At 33.1% G+C, this 18310-nt stretch overlaps 1 protein-coding gene across 1 annotated transcript; it reads right to left on the minus strand.

The window, feature by feature from the left end:
• Positions 1 to 534: 534 nt before the first annotated feature.
• LOC132716393 (serine/threonine-protein phosphatase 5-like) lies at positions 535 to 17640 on the minus strand. The gene is made up of 13 exons (XM_060699660.1): positions 17466 to 17640; positions 14211 to 14380; positions 13942 to 14013; positions 11598 to 11742; positions 9535 to 9656; positions 9106 to 9171; positions 8394 to 8492; positions 4449 to 4554; positions 3985 to 4049; positions 2110 to 2187; positions 1697 to 1784; positions 1052 to 1271; positions 535 to 685 (listed from the first exon to the last, which is right to left on the minus strand). Exons 1-13 carry the CDS (start codon positions 17602 to 17604, stop codon positions 592 to 594), a joined length of 1464 nt encoding a protein of 487 aa, XP_060555643.1. The 5' UTR covers positions 17605 to 17640; the 3' UTR covers positions 535 to 591.
• Between the last annotated feature and the right edge of the window lie 670 nt (positions 17641 to 18310).

An 18310-nucleotide genomic window follows, 5' to 3' on the forward strand; every position in this document is an offset into this window, starting at 1 on the left:
AGCCCCAAACAATGAGCTTGCATATTGCATAGGTTTAACATTTGGCCAATGAGGCTGAAATATACAATTAAAAATAATTAGTAAGTATGCAAAATACAACAAATAATCTACAGCGCAGAAATATATAGTCATGTAAATATTCCAACAGCATTGAAGAAATTGCAAGAAATAAAAAGTTAACACAAATCTTGAATTAAATATCAAGCACTTACAATTGTCTGTTAGGAATTATGACAAAGTTTAAATCAATGAATTCTCAGTATGATGAAATGTGCAGTTCATCATTTACACAATACACCTCAAAAATGTTTAGGTCATTAGCGATGAAACAGAAAAGATGATTTTGGATAACCTCCGGTGTTAACAAACTTTAAGAACACACTGGGTCAAAACTGTCACACCTGCTGGAGCTAAGAGATCCATAGACTAAGAGATCCATAGACTACAATAATTTGAACCCATTTAGTCGCCTATTACCATCATGCAGAGATAAATGGTGGCTGCAATTCTGATGCCTCAACCCTTAAAGGCAACCCCTCAGCCACAAGGGGATACTAAACTGTCACCCCATCACTCTTGTTAGAACATATTCTATATACTTACAACAGCTTCAAATGAAGTAAATTTTGGTGTGAGATCTTCCCCCTTCAATGTTATAAAAGCTCCTTTGTTTCCCATAGTATCACTGAAATTACATATGATAATTTTATATCATTTATTTATGTACCATTTTTAACATTACACCATTACTGGAAATTTAATACATGATCATTTGAATTCAAGAAATAAGAAATATAATTTATCTGTAATTTTATACCTGTTTTTTTTTTTAATTACTTTAAGTACTGAAACCACAACAAAATCATACAAGTGTTCAATTAACAAATATTTACTGCTTCGAATCATCTTAAAATAAGAAACAAATCTCTCAAGATAAATCTCTGTGATTCAATAATGACTTTCATAAATATATTTTAACTGACAACAGCAAAAAAGGTTGCATGTGTTCACAAGTTATAATGAAGAAATAGCATCTATAAAATACACATACCAGTAATTTGGTGCAGAAAACACAGTTATACATTTTCCATCATGAGCAACTTCATAACCATCATTCTTTACTTCATGACTTCTTATCACATAGTCTAATTTGTTCTTCTGTAGAAACCTCTTTGTAACATCTGGTCCAAACTGTGTACCGACCCCTCGCTTACTTTGAGATCTCCCACATTGAGGTTGAGGATCTGACCAGAGTAACTCACACATCACACCTAAAATATAAACAATTGGTAGCTGAAGACAAACAAACACTTACTTTACATGGTTGCACAAGAAAGATTAACTGTATCTTAATTCAGCAAGAGATAATTAAACAGTGAGAATGTAAAACTTTTGAAAAACAAAGAAGGTAAAATTGAGAGATTATCTGTGATAAATTCAAGACTTATATTTGTTACTGGCAAAAAGCAAAAGTGTTTGAAATAATGAAAATAGTAAATGACCGTCCAGTTTAAATGGCAATGGAGGAATTGTATTAATAACTGGTCTACAATAAGAATAATCAAAAAGAACATTTACACCATCCTTTGTACAAAGATTTGGCCTACACAAATCTGTAACCATATTTATAGATAATTACATTTAACACGACTTCTTCAAATTGTTTTTGAACCAGTGAGAATGTTAAGAAAATTACCATCTTCAGGAGGCTGTCTGTTTCTATCATATTTTCTTATATCATCTAATGTGACATTTTCATCCTTAAACAATCCACCATGCATCACCTGTAACAATATAGTACATGTACTTGGTATAGAGGGAGTATCTCACATTACACTTACATTGGTATTGTTTTGAACTATATTGATTATTAGTTGATACATGTTTAACCAGATTAAATAAGCTAATACACAAGAATCTAATATTTCCCAAAGCAAAATTAATTACAAAGAAATCAATTACATTCAGCTTGCTTAGTGATTGCATTTTTACAATGCGAATGCAGTAACAATATGTTTTCATGTTGCCTGCTATTTTAAATCATTAGTATTGTCATTAATTACTAAATATACATACTGACATTTTGTAGAAATTCAGGTAAACACTTACCAGGATTTTGTTGTTTATACAGTGAGATAGTGGTAACCAGTTGAACACTTCAGTAAATAAATCAGCCATTTTGGAAGTATATGTGAACTATTGTTAAAGACTCATAATTTTCCAAAAACTTTCTATGCATATTGACTGGAAAACACCAGTCAAATTTAATACATCACCACTCATGCCATTATGTGTTGAAAAAAGTTTTTTATGTTTAGATACACTTTGAAATATTCTGAGACAACAAATGTAATACATTGTATATTTATGACACCACAATTAAACATGTCAGGTGAGCTACAATTTTGAAAAGCAAGATTAGTTAAATTTCAGTAAACTTGTTTGTTTAAATATCCTGCATGTTGTAATTGAAGTTGTTACCACACTTAAGTGAAATTTTATGTATAGGTTAGTGTTTAATAATACATATTAACAAAAATAATAGGTCAAGCATGCCGCAGGCAGGCGACCAATTATTTTTGTTAATGTGTATTATTAAACATTAACCTATTTAATGATCAACATTATTTTTTTAACCAAAAACAAGGCATTTCTCTAAATCACCGATAGCTCCGCCCTTTCGCTCTAAAAGATGTCTACACCTTGTCAAGTTTCTAACATGTCACATTTAGAAAAGCTAAATAAATGGCCTTTTCAACATATAATTAGCTGAAATGTCACAGAATTTATACCTTTATCTACAGTAAGACTATCATGTTTCAATAAAATATCTGGAAAAAAAACAGCAAGGAAAAAAATGCAATTAGGTAAAAACAATGGAGTTAATGAAATGTGTAAATCCTTTTAAAATAAATGGAAAATGTGAGACAAATTCGCTGTTAGCTTCAAAATATTCACTAACATTTAAAATCCCTATTGATTTGCTCATTTGAAAACAGTTGACCTTTTTTCTGTATGTCAATTTAGGTTTACAGGTGGAGGGGGTCCATTTACAATGAGTTTTCCAGCCAAAAATGTAAACACTGTATTCTTAATAATGCAGTTACTATCAACTGAAAGAAAATAATGTGTTTGTTACTTTTCTAGAAAATATAAAGTTTAAATCAGTCAGCAATTTATAACAGACATTTTTCTTAGAGTTTAAAGGATATAAAAAATTTACTATGTAATCATTTGTCTCTGTGTGCATCTATGTAATAAATTAATTGATTGTATCCTAACATTTAGAACACGTGACCTCGCTTAATATTTTTACGTTGGCATTGTTTTGCTAACCTTAGATATTTTACAATTCAGAGTGCAAACCACACATCTAACTCCTCCCTAATATAATGCATTATTGAAATTTGTTAGACTGGTTAGACAACAGATTAAGTAAATTTTATTTAGTTAATACACATTAACCAAAGTTAGACTTAGCAGAAATTTGAAAAATACTACAATGTGATTGGACAAAAAATAATGTTGATCATTAAATATGTATATAATTATACTTTTAAAACACTCAAAGAATATGTCAAATATGTACTGTAAATATTTGTGCACATTATATGTAATCATTAAAATATATGCATTCATTTCTAAATGAACAATTTAACTTAGACTTTATAGAACATAAATTTCTAATTACCTCTCTTTATTAACATGAAATGTTGAATTTGGTAATATCTTTATAAATAATGCTTTTTGGAACTTACATTATTTATAAATATTAATTTGAGCATCATATTTATGATACAAAACCATAAAAAATTGTGTTACAGGATCTTTAAACCTAAGATTTTGGATACAAATTTAATGTTTTTTGATTTTGTGAAAATTTAAAAGATATTTCAAAAATATCTGCATTGAACAAGTGAAAGGTATCAAATTACTCTTTAAGAGGCTCCTGTAAACAATAATGTGATGTCAATATGTAAAAAGATATTTTTCCTTCACTTCTCCCTCAAAACCATACATCTGGTTCATTGTGAAACTTTCATGATTACCTGCAACATAAAAACATACATGCTTATAGTTCTGTTCATATTCTGCACAAAGTACTTTCATATTATATGTGTAGTAAGCTGTTTCTAAAATACAACAGTTTGTGTACATTTGTCTAAAAATATTCAGAAGGTCAAGCCAAATCTTTTCCTGATTTCCTTATTATAAGAATAATTTATGTTGAATTACAAGTGTTTTCAACAATAAAATGCATTTATCTAAACAAATTCATTTAATCAAACCAAACACCAAAATATTGCTGACTAAAATAAGACTCCTAAATATAGCAATATGTAATATCTAGTAATCTAGTATCTATGTAATATCTACACATTGTATTGTAGAAATGCAATGATTATGTATTGAAAATTTAAAACAAATGTTTAATTATTAAATCTTACCTCTGGCCATGAAAAAGTGATTTGGGTATAAAAGTTTCAAAGAAAACAATGTAAATATACATTCCACGGAAAATGATCCTCTATCTACAAAATCACCATTAAATAACTGACATATTGTCAAGGATATACATTATTCATAATAAATCTGTATACAACAAGATATGTTTGTAAAACATGTATGCCCCCTATCTGCAGCCAATTAGTCATGTGATAAGGTTATTATGCATGACTTCTGACCCAGTGATCAAACAATTAATAAGGGTTATCAAGTATCTACTGGTCATGACCTTAACCTTTGACCCCTTGACCCAAAACTCAATAGGGGTCATCTGCTGGTCACGACCAATCATCATACAAAGTTTGAAGTTCCTAGGCCTAAGCGTTTTTAGTTAATTGATCGGAAACCGTTTTTACCTACAAGGTCAATGTGACCTTGACCTTTGACCCCTTGACCCAAAATCAATAGGTCATCTGCTGGTCATGACCAATCACCATACCAAGTTTGAAGTTCCTAGGCCTAAGGGTTCTTTAGTTATTGATCGGAAACCGTTTTAACATACAAGGTCAATGTGACCTTGACCTTTGACCCCAAAATCAATAGGGGTCATCTGCTGGACATGACCAATCATCATGCCAAGTTTGAAGTTCATAGGCTGAAGCGTTCTTTAGTAATTGATCAGAAACCGTTTTTACTTACAATGTCAATGTGACCTTGACTTTTGACCCCTTGATCCCAAAATCAATAGGGGTAATCTGCTGGTCATGACAAATCACCATACCAAGTTTGAAGTTCCTAGGCCTAAGCGTTCTTAAGTTTTTTGATCTGAAACCGTTTTTACTTACAAGGTCAATGTGACCTTGACCTTTGACCCCTTGACCCAAAACTCAATAGGGGTCATCTGCTGGTCATGACCAATCATCATACAAAGTTTGAAGTTCCTAGGCCTAAAGCGTTTTTAGTAAATTGATGGGAAACCATTTTTACCTACAAGGTCAATGTGACCTTGACCTTTGACCCCTTGACCCCAAAATCAATAGGTCATCTGCTGGTCATGACCAATCACCATACCAAGTTTGAAGTTCCTAAGCCTAAGGGTTCTTAAGTTATTGATTGTAAAGCATTTTTACCTACAAGGTCAATGTGACCTTGCCCATTGACCCCTTAACCCCAATATCAATAGGGGTCATCTGCTGGTCATGACCAATCACCATACCAAGTTTGAAGTCCCTTGGCCCAAGGGTTCTTTAGTTATTGATCGGAAACCGTTTTAACCTAAGAGGTCAATGTGACCTTGACCTTTGACCCCTTGACCCCAAAATCAATAGGGGTCATCTACTGATCATGACCAATCACCATATCAAGTTTGAAGTTCCTAGGCCTAAGGGTTCTTTCGTTATTGATCGGTAACCGTTTTTACCTACAAGGTCAATGTGACCTTGACCTTTGACCCCTTAACCCCAAAATCAATAGGGGTCATCTGCTGGTCATAACCAATCACCATACCAAGTTTGAAGTTCCTAGGCCTAAGGGTTCTTTTGTTATTGGTCAGAAACCGTTTTTACCCAAGAGGTCAATGTGACCTTGACCTTTGACCCCTTGACCCTAAAATCAATAGGGGTCATCTACTGATCATGACAATCACCATACCAAGTTTGAAGTTCCTAGGCCTTAAAGTTCTTTAGTTATTGATCAGAAACCGTTTTTGCTTACAAGGTCAATGTGACCTTGACCTTTGACCCCTTGACCCCAAAATCAATAGGGGTCATCTACTGATCATGACCAATCACCATACCAAGTTTGAAGTTCCTAGGCCTTAAGGTTCTTTAGTTATTGATCGGAAACCGTTTTTGCTTACAAGGTCAATGTGACCTTGACCTTTGACCCCTTGACCCCAAAATCAATAGGGGTCATCTACTGATCATGACCAATCACCATACCAAGTTTGAAGTTCCTAGGCCTTAAGGTTCTTTAGTTATTGATCGGAAACCGTTTTTGCTTACAAGGTCAATGTGACCTTGACCTTTGACCCCTTGACCCCAAAATCAATAGGGGTCATCTACTGGTCATGACCAATCACCATACCAAGTTTGAAGTTCCTAGGCCTAAGGGTTCTTTAGTTATCACTCGGAAACCATTTGGTCTACGGACCGACGGACCGACAAGTGCAAAGCAATATACCCCCTTTTCTTCGAAATGGGGGCATAATTATTGATATTGAAAGTTGTTTCTCTGCATATTTTCAAGTATGATAACTAAAACAGAATGGTAGGACTATATTGTTAACAATTTCACCACAATCAGCAAATTTAAAAGATGTATTATTGCCACAACTGATATATAAATATCCCTGGAATTTCGATATTTTCTCAAATGTATCACAATAAAATTTGATTTCTAGTTTCAATGGTGGACTGAAACATAACAAAAATTTCAGTACAAACAACAGGTAATTGTACATCTTGTAAGATCAATAAACCAAAATTAAAGTACCAGTAATAAACAAGCAATTATCATAGTATTGCAAGCAATCCATAAGTCCCCTACCGGTAAGAGCCCAAGCAACATTCTGAAGGGCCATTGGCCATTCACTTAGGTTCCTATTTTAAGTAAATTTGTTGAAAAAGTTCTTTAAAAGTGATCAAAGGAAACAGTTTTTATGTACAGACAGACGGACTGAAGGACACTCTAAAGTTATTTTTTAAACATCCCTGTTATCAAAATATAACATTTTTAAAATCCTATCATGATTGAAGAAGTTGGAGTAAAAATTACCAATTTCTCAAAAAAAAGTCTAAGTTCAAAAAGGGCATAATTCTGGAAATAGTCTTGCTAGAGTATTGAACACTCACAAATGTTGAGTTGATAATAAGAAACATTTATATGAAGTTTTGAAGTAGATACATTCAGAAAAAGAAGTTATTAAAAAAACAATGTTTTTTTTTCATGAAAATTTTAAGTTCAAGGGAGGTAAATTCTGATAAATTTTGTGCTAGAGTTGTAAACCTTGTCACATATGATGTGGTTGATGACAAGCAATTTATATTTTAAAGTTTGAAGAAAATACTTAAAAATAAAGAACTTACAGTGAAAAAAACTTAAAAACTAGAATCAGAAATCTTGAAATTCAGTCTATTTGTTGCCATACATAGCAACCAGAATTTTCAACATAGGAAGATAAGAAAAGAATGTGCATAATTTCTATACTGCCATCTACCCATATGTCAAAGTTTCATAAACATATTTTTCAGTACTTTTTGTGTTATCACTGGATCCAGGTTATGTGTAAAATTTGCCATATTTTCAGTCTATTTGTTGCCATAGCAACCAGAATTTTCAACATAGGAAGGAAAGAAAAAGACGTGCATAATCTCCATACTGCCATCTATCCATATATCAAGTTTCATAAAAATATTTTCAGTACTTTTTGCGTTATCGCGGGATCCAGGTTATGTGTAAAATTTGCCATATTTTCAGTCTATTTGTTGCCATAGCAACCAGAATTTTTAACATAGGAAGAAAAGAAAAAGACGTGCATAATCTCCATACTGCCACCTATCCATATTTCAAGTTTCATTAAAATATTGTCAGTACTTTTTGCGTTATCGCGGGATCCAGTTTTGTGGACGGACGGACTGACGGACGGACAGACGGAGTCGGACAGACGGACGGACTGACGGACAGACAGACGGACGGAGGGTAAACCTAAAGTCCCCTCCGGTAAACCGGTAGGGGACTAAAAAAGTTTCTTCTTCTTCACATTCATATTTCAATGATAAATTTCTAATTTCAATTAACAATAATACTTATTCAATGTACATTTTAAATATGACAAACCTATGTCATCAAAGGTCAAATTATAATCCACAACTGTTCCCTATCTACTCAGCTTTGTGTTGGTTAAAAATATTCCAAATAGGTTATCAACAGGCTTTAATAAAGGATACATATGGATTAGATTCAGATGGGAGACCGTTCAGTTTGAATATATTTAGGAGATCATAATACTGCCCGTGTATATCCCCACACACTGTAAACTTTTCTCCCTGAAAAATAATATAGTCAAAACTAGTTCAGTTTAATTCCACGAAGATTATGTGATAAAAAGAAATTTTATATACAATTACATCACTGCCAAATACAAGAATAACTTTTCAATATTATTGTTATTAAAATTAAGTGCTCTGACATTTTGCATTGACAAGTCTTTGTTAACATAAATGTCACTGGTGAAGTGAAATGGCAGCCAAATACACATGTGCTTTAACTGTTTGTTTTTATCTGATGTTGCATTTTTGATGAGTCTTAGTACAATATCAGTTAAATGTTAAGTCAGAATGCAAAAGTTTGAAACTAAGGAAGATACAGAATTTCGGTTAACATTTTACACCTTCAAAGACAAAGCAAATAAGATTGCATAACAGAAAATGACTTTCATGTCATTAGTAACATCATATTAATTAGTGTCATATTTTGCAAATTTTGGCAATGTCTGAAATTTGGGCTTCTCTGACTTATTTAGCAATATTCGCTGAAAATCTTCTATTTATTATAATTTATCAATTAATAATTTATCTATATAAATAGGACAATATGTAATATGTACTGAATTAAGACAAAAAATTAAAAGGACAAGACATAAATTAAAGTACAGCTTACCTCAGGCACTGTTATATCTACTAATGACGGCTGTTCTTGGAACGATTTACATACATTCAATAATATCTGAAATATAATGTATAAGTAGCTGTTATAAATCTTTTCAATTAAAGTAGCAGCTAAGCCTAATTTGACAAACAGCAATACTGACCATAAAAATATTTAGAGATGGTAAGGAGTAGAAAACAGACATCAAACTTAGTCTGTTTTTTTTTCTAACAGTTTGTAACTTTGCCAAATAAATATGGAAATTTATCTCAATTGGTTTCTAAATTCAATCACTTTTCAAATTATCCCATAATTTGATTAATGTAACTTCAAAAATATCTAAAATCAATTTTCTTGATGGTGTGGACAATTCAAAGCTTTAAACTTTGATAAAGGTCAAATATGATTCATTAAAAAAACTGCAAACATATATAAAAGAACCTGATAGGCATATTTGCGGTGTAGTTTTTTCTGATCTTTGAAAGTGTCCATCAACTCTTGAACAAAAGAAAGTGTCACATTCCCATTTTCAAGCCTTGGTCCATTGTATTCATCTTCTATAGCTGTAAATCATAAAAACAGGAAGTTAAAATTTCATAAAATTTGATTATCACAATTTTTATAGCATCTTTACAGCAGTTGAACATTGCATTTGGCTTCATACAGATATAAACATGTTGACGAATAGTCACTTAATCATGAATAGAGATGTAAATATATGTTTGATATACCTGTAAATGATGTGACTTATTTGAAATCATTCTGATGGATTTCAATAAATATGAACTTGAAACTGATAAAATGCTGTAAAAATATAATATGTTACCTCTTTATCCAATTAGGGTAACATTTTATACCAGTAGACTATACACAGTTTATATTTTCTCCAAAAAAAATGTAAAAAACAAATCTTTACTACAATGTTGGCTACAAATATGAAAGAAAATCAGAGAAGTATGATAAGTTTAACATGAATTCAAGGGTTTGGTAAACAGCTTCAATCAGTTCATTTTTTTACATTTTTATAGGTGTCATTCATTATTTCTAAGCACCCTTTCTGTTTCTAAGATTGTTTCGTATTTTGAATAGTTCACCGATTATCATCAAGCTACCTATGAACAACAAATGACACTAAAAAGTTCATTGATAGGTATGTATATAGTTTTCTATTTGAATTATGTTCCTTTCAAATATAAACAGCTAGTCTAGAGCCAGGCAAGCTGAAGCACGGACCTTCAAAGCGGTCCCCTGCCTTTGGCTTCCTTGTATAATATTACAGTCTAACTTGCCCATGCGACCACGTGTATTAAGCGACTTTTGTCTTAAACGACCACTTTAAATTCCCCCCGACCTTTTTCTCTCTATATCTTTAATGTATTAAGCGACTTTTGCTCAACGCAACCAGCGACCGCTAATTAGTCACCTAATTGAGATCCAATCTTTTCATTAAACGACCACTTTTACCTGTCAAGTAATTGTGTTTTTAGAGAACGCCATCTCGTAATGTCACAAGTGTCAACAATCAAAACACAACAAATAAACGTGTGAAAAACTCTATTTCCCATACCGTTTTAGCGTATGCAAATGAAGTTAAGTATACGCGTGACGCGTATTATCCAATAATATCGGATAAACAATGCAACGCTCCGCCCCTACTGAGATGGTGTATACGCTTCGCTTGTTGACATTTAGACTGCATTGAATTGACCTTGAACTTGATCAGCCATTAAATTAATCGTAACAATTAGATGTAGTTTGTTTATTTCAAATGAAAAAATGCACAACAGAAAACATCTTCACTAATAGGGTTTTCGTGTTGGAGACAAGGAAAAACAACGGAGAAGTTAAAAAAATCTGGAAAAAATGTCAAACATGTACGTAATGGATCAAAACTGTTTTGTCAATAAATATCAGAAATTACTTTTTACATTTGCATCCATTTAGATTATCGGAGCGTACTTATTATTCAACATTTATATAAAAATGAAGTTGAAAAACATTCCCAACGCATTAAAAAAGATGTCATTTATAAATTTTGACATATATCATGCTGTCTTAAGAGACCGTTTTATTAAGCGACCATTTTAGGTGTTTCCCTTGCGCGGTCGCTTAATACACATTTGACTGTATTTGTAATGTTAATTGTATTCAGACAACTGTCAGGTTAATATAATTCATAATTACATACACTGCTGCTCCAACATTATAAATTATTTTAAATTTACCTCAAAGACAACACTTTCAAAGTATCATCAATTACTTTTGACAAATTATATATGACCATGTGTAAATGGTTGTTTGCTATATAACCCTCATCTTGTGGAAAGGGTCATATAAGCTTCAACCATATACACTTGGTCATATAACCTATAAAAAATATTTGTAACTAGTGATACAAATAAAATAATCTCAGGCCAAGTATTGTTTTTTTTAGAATTATTATATACCATTTTATTCAAAATAAGAACTTTGTTGAAGATGTATAACAGTAAATGAATACATACTCATGCTTTCTAGATCTAGACTTTCTGCCACAGATTTGGTATCGTTGACGGCTATAGCTTTAGCAAAGGCATTCATCTTCACTATCTTATTACATTCTGTGTATTTTGCCTTGGCATCTTTATCATTTGGTCTCACTTTTACAACCTACACAATGAAAATTGTTCTTAAATATATTACGGTGCAATTATAGATTTTTTTTCAAATGGCTTAAGTGAATAAATACTTAAATTTTAAGGCTTCTCCCTTGTTTTCACTGGTAGAGGAAAACATCAGATTTCTGTTTGATCATTATTTCAATTATAAAACTGCATCCAAATACAGATACTGAATATGTGTAAGCTAGCCTCTGACAAAATTTCTTACATGAAAGAATTCTGTGTACTGGCAGTTTCAAAACCCACAGCAGATAAAGGGCTAGTGATTTGAAGTCAATCACCTTAACCTCTCATCCACTCCCAGTAACAGACACATTATAATCACTTGAACTAATAAGAACCATTATTTCAATATTCTATCAATAATTATTCTTAATTTAAATGTATCTAAATATAATGTGGAATGCCAAATAATGACTCACCCAAAAGAATAAACAGAAAAAATACCGTTTTACTTCTGTTTCCTTTTGTAGTCAAAGCATTCTAAGGTCAGATGCAATTTATCCTTAGTTTCACAGCATATCATTTTAAAAAATATTTACAATAAGTCCAAATATTCAAAAGATGTGAGTGATAATATTTTAATTGATGTTAATCTTTCTGGTTTAATATCAAGAGCTGTAGAACTACTCTAAACTATTCTTAGTGCTTGATATTAAAACATGAGCCTTAATTATAATGTAGACTTTTCTAAATTAACAAGAGCGATCAGTAATCACATGTGTCGCCTCATGATGGCCAATTTCATGTTGGGACAAAGTTTGTGACAGACGAACAGACAGACGGACAGTGCATAACTAAACTTGGTACTGATAATTACTGTAAAGTTTAGATAAAATTGCACCAGTAGTTTATGAGGAGTAGTCCAGACAAGCTTTTGCGTATCTGGCAACACACAGAAAAAAACACCTTTTCATCAAAGGGCCATAACTCGGCCAAAAATCATTCAACCGGAAAACCCGTGCAATATGCGCAAGGACTTGAGCTACAGATCAATCCTGTAAGGTTTCATTAAAATTGCATTAGTGGTATAAGAGAAGTAGTCCGGACAAACATTAAAAATAAAAATTATTAAAGGGCCATAACTCTGACAAAAATCATTGAACCGGAAAATGCTGACAATATGCACAACTAGACATGGTACTGATCATTCCTGTAAAGTTTGGATGCAAATTGCACCAGTAGTTTATGAGGAGTAGTCCAGACAAGCTTTTGTGTATCTGGCAACACACAGAAAAAAAACACCTTTTTATCAAAGGGCCATAACTCGGCCAAAAATCATTCAACCGGAAAACCCTGCAATATGCACTAGACTTGAGCTACAGATCAATCCTGTAAAGTTTCATTGAAATTGCATTACTGGTATAAGAGAAGTAGTCCGGACAAACTTCAAAATTAAAAATTATTAAAGGGTCATAACTATGACAAAAATCATTGAACCGGAAAATGCTGACAATATGCACAACTAGACTTGGTACTGATCATTCCTGTAAAGTTTGGATGAAATTGCACCAGTACTTTATGAGGAGTAGTCCGGACAAGTTTTTTGACGGACGGACGGACAGACGGACGTTCTTACAGGAGAGTAATAATGTGGCTACTCTATTGTTCTCTCTATTGTTCTTTTTAGCCACACAAAAGAAAATAGCCACATAAAAGCATTAAGGAATGAATGACATCAAACAAAAAGTACAGATACCTATTGTCCCTCTAGCCACATAATTACTGTCCTGTGAGTGTGGACAGACAGACGGACGGACGGACAGACAGACTACGGAGAAGTGATCCCTATATGTCGCCACTACTCCGTAGAGGCGACACAAAAAAGGGCCATAATTCTGTCAAATACCATGCTAGAGTTATAGGCCTTGGATAGCGACCTCCTATGCTGCTCTCAAATATGTGTGTGACGTTTATCAACCCATTCCCTTCAGTATTTTGGAGATACCAACTTGTACATAAAAACTTAACTAAAGTGTGATGCTGATGCCCAAGTGTGAATAACAGCTCTTCCTATTCTTCAGTAAGTCAGGCTAAAAATGCTACCTGCATATTTCAAAGCAGCAAATTTAAATGACAAAGCTCAAAAGAAAAGGAGTAAAACCTTTAGAAAACAAATTATGGACCCTTCTTCACAAAGCATTTTAAAATTGGCTAAAAAAGTTCTTTTCTCATTTTGTATACTCACAGCTTCAAAGTCTTTGAGTGCCAACTTGAATTTTCCTAGGGCCATATTTGCTGATGCACGTCTGTAATATGCCTGCAATAGATTTTTTTATTTGTCATTAAAGATATTTCTACATGACTAAGAATAAGTTAGTCTGTATAGTGCATTAATATACTATAAAATATTTAACTGGAGGTTATGGTGAATAATTTAAATGAAGTTTTGAAAAATACAACAAATTCAAGCACACAGTTCTTCTGAAAAATAACAAAAAAAAATTTTGATAATACCTTAAGGTATTTGGGATCTTTCTGCAGTGCCTTGGTAGCATCTTGTAGAGCATATCCAAAACACTCTGTCCTAAGGTAAGCAAAGCTTCTGTTACCATAGTAGGCAGCAACATTTGGATTCAGATCAATAGCTTGTGTGTAAAATGTAACGGCCTGGTTATAGTCTTCCTCTGAAATGTTTTATGACACAGATGTACAGGTATTCATCAGTCTTCTTGCAGTTATCACAAGAATACTGCTAAGGCGGGCCAATATATGCCCGAATGTAAACTTGTTTGAGTAATCAAAAATAATCTTTCAATAAAGAATGAGACCCACTCAAGAAATTTTTTGTCAGAAAAAAAAGTTTTTTCTTAATTATCCTTATGATACTATATGAACACAAAGGTGGAGGCATTTTCCACACTAAGTGCATGATTCATAAAACTTTTATAGAGGTCCACTAGACAGTGCTGTATGCATAATATTTATCAACAAAAAGATAAGTTTTCCTGTACCTTAGTTAGTCTACATAAAGCAAGTGACTCCCGGGACTGTGCCAATTTTGGCCCGAGGTTCATGAGTAATTTAACTTTTGTAGAAATCAACAAATTGATGCTACGTGCCAAACATTTAAGCTCTGGGTTTTGGAGTTTCACATAACAAGACACAAACAAGTTTTCCAAATGAAGTCTACTGGGCAGAAACCAGTTTCCGGACGGAATTCGAGTTTTTTTAATTGTCTATTTTGTAATAATAAACATGCATTAATAAAACTAACATACCAAATACCTGAGCTCTAACTACGTCCGATAACACAATTAATACTGCCTGGTGACGTAAGCAATGTACAAACTGAAGGGTTAAATTAGGTCATCAAAAGTGTAAATTGTTCACTCTTGCAGAACCAGTTTCCGGACATATATTAAGCTGCTATTCATATCTGTTTTTAACTGATAATTATTCTAATAATTATAACAAAATATTTCTTCTCACATATTAGCTTTCTTATATAATTAAGCTGATTTAATGAAAAATGTTTATGATAGGAAAAATAACAATCACGTGATGGGCTTCGGAATGACTGAAAAGTGAAACGGATATTTTTGTGTGTACGGCAGCAACGAAGTGTGAAAGTGGAGTAAACCTAGCTAAACACCATTTTCCAATACGTCTGGGGAATTACACCCAATGAACTTCGCATGAAGTACATTGTGCATTAATTGCTACCCCAAATTATATCCCGAATTAAACAAAATATTGCGCATGCGCAGAACAAATTACATGCCCCAAAGGGATATAAGGCTGTTTTTAAAACACAGGTAAGATATCCTCACAAAATTTTAATGATGTATCAACTTGGAAGGAAGTTTATTTTCTCAAACAATCAAACCAAGCATCTTCATGACATAAAATACTGATGGTCATCGATAAAACCAAAATTAAGCCGTTATAATACTTGTCCGGAAACTGGTATTGTCCATAAACGGGTTCCTGCCCAGTATATAAAATGTCTGACACCCGGGCTTTGGCAAATTTTGACCCAAGGGGCATAATTTGTATCAATTTTGTAGGTCAACAAGGCAATGCAACATGACAAATATTTAAACTCTAGGCATTGTAGTTTTCACAAAATAAGACTGAAATATGATATCTGGCTGCTGCCACTGATGCAGGACGAGTACAAAATTGTTGTATGCTCGTCCAGCAGTACGAAATTTGTCAATGTAATAGAAAGTTAGAATTCTTAAATTCAGTTTGTTTACATTTAACGATGGAAAACCGGAAACAAATCTTGTGTATTAGGTTATGTATAATTTGCGCACTTTATATTTAATTTAAAGCTCCTAATATTATGTTTTAATTAAACTTTAATTGGATACGGGTATGACTGGAATGTGTCTGACAATGCCCTATAAAGTGAGCGTTTTATACATAACCGAAAACACAAGCTTTGATTCGGGTTTTGGTTTGTTAAATTTATGTAAAGAAAATGATTATGAGATTTTTTAACATTTTTTTGCACCAGCGAGGAACTATTGCATTGGCGAAGTTTATCATGAAAATTGAGGCAAAAATACAGGACGAGTAGCAAAGCCTGCAGGACGAGTAGAAATTTGAGGACACTCATCCTGCAGGCTGCAAGACAAGTGGCTCTGGAAAGAACTTTTCTAGGAGACCAACCCAAATATAAATTTTATTCCGTTTAAAAGAGCAATTCATTTTAACTTTACTTCACAAAGTGCGGTTAAATATCTGCCTCTAAAAATAGGTCATTAGTTGGATAAGTGCTGTTTCTTATAAACTACTTCAATTTCCGATTTATATTGATCAAAACCTTTTACTTTTTGTATTTTCTGATCCAAGATCAGTAAAATACATAGCCGACATTCAATCTCTGACACAGAATTTCACGACAGACCTAACAACAAGTAGTTCTCAAAACAGCTTAAAAATAGCGATTTAAAAGACAGAAATATTTTTATCCAACAAATTACAACGCATTCAAAGTTTAAAAGTAGCCTTGGCCTATAGAATTGTCAATAAATACACAATCACAAATTACGCGGATGAATATGATTTTAATCAATGAAAATGCTATTTTTAGCGATGTCGATTACTGAATACTACACAAATAAATCTGACTGCTGAGTAGTGGAATATATAGATTCTATATGTCGGACTGTTTGGGCGAGAAGATTTTCGCTAAATTATTTACTTCAATTTTAAACAACAGGTTTATCCTGAACAAAATACCTCGAAATTAATAAGGATTACAAACCCGAAGTTCTAAATTTAAAATGACTTGATTTTATTCAGGCATTGTTTGTATAACTTCTTTGTGGGACAGGGGTAACGCTCTCGTTTCGTGTGTGAGAGGTCTAAAGTTCAAATCCCAGTCGAGGCAATTTTTCTTAAATTCTTTTTTAAGTGTCTTTGTTAAAGAAGTAGCTATGAATATGCAAGGATAGAGTGTGGCTGCCATAAAAAATTAACATAAATGATTTTTTGATGCAACTCTAGTTATGCAAAATTCCGTATGTATCAAACTCTGGTGCCTTGCAAGATGAATTAAAGTACATAAAAATAAACTAATACAGGAAATACAAACAGATATACAGTACGATTTAGATTACAAAGATCAGAAAATACCACAGAGCTTGCAGCCCTTTGATTAATTAACTGATCAACGTTATTTTACAATCGCGGAAACTAATGTCAATATGATTAAAACTACGTAGATCATTAATCATCATTCATAAAAAGCGCTATTACTTTTGAAAAAGCCATTTGCAGTTTCTTTAAATTCTTCTGCTTTCTTGATGTCTTCCTCTGACGGCAATCTTTGCTCTGTTGCTTCATTCGAAGCAGAATTGTTGTCACCTTCTCCACCCAGCGTGTTTTCGTCCGCCATGGTTATTAGTTTATTGCCTCCGAACGAGAGAGTTAAATAAGATATGGTGGCAAAGAGGGGACATCAGAAATATTATCATTATTATACACATGTCACAAATGCACGTGTTTATTATCATTTGTCGTGTTTACTATCACGTGTAGGCATAATAATACGTGCACGTAAAAAAAATCTGTTAAGATTAGCAAAATCTTAGTTAACAAGTTGTAGCCTATGCAGTAGGTTGTAAATTAACATTAATTGTCATTTTTATTTATCTCGTGCGTCGTGGCGACGTGTTACTAAGTGGTACTCACGAGATAATTAAGTGGTGCCCGTCATGGGACTGGCCACGAGTTACTAAATCGTGCGCACGAGATTTAGTAACTCGTGGCCACGGCATAGTATCTCGTGCGAACCGCTTAATTACCTCGTGCGCACAAGCTACGACATAGTATCTCGTGCGCAGCAGATAAATAAAAACGCACAAATGTCACATGTGTGCCACCGTACGTAACACCCAGTTACTTAGTATTTTCAGTTTTTTTTAGGCAACTACAGTGGTAATAATAACATTATTAATTGTAGCTGAACTGAACCACTCTGAGTCCGCTTCCTAGAATAACTTGTATACTGGTGTAATGTGAGGAACCACGGTCGTGACCATAGTAAGGCTGAATAAAGAGACACTAGGCCGCCGCTCCTCTTCTTTGGGGGGGGGGGGGGT

This window comes from Ruditapes philippinarum, unplaced genomic scaffold (genome assembly GCF_026571515.1).
Source record: "Ruditapes philippinarum isolate M1 unplaced genomic scaffold, ASM2657151v2 ctg2895_1_1_1_1, whole genome shotgun sequence".
In the NCBI taxonomy this organism is placed as follows: domain Eukaryota; kingdom Metazoa; phylum Mollusca; class Bivalvia; order Venerida; family Veneridae; genus Ruditapes; species Ruditapes philippinarum.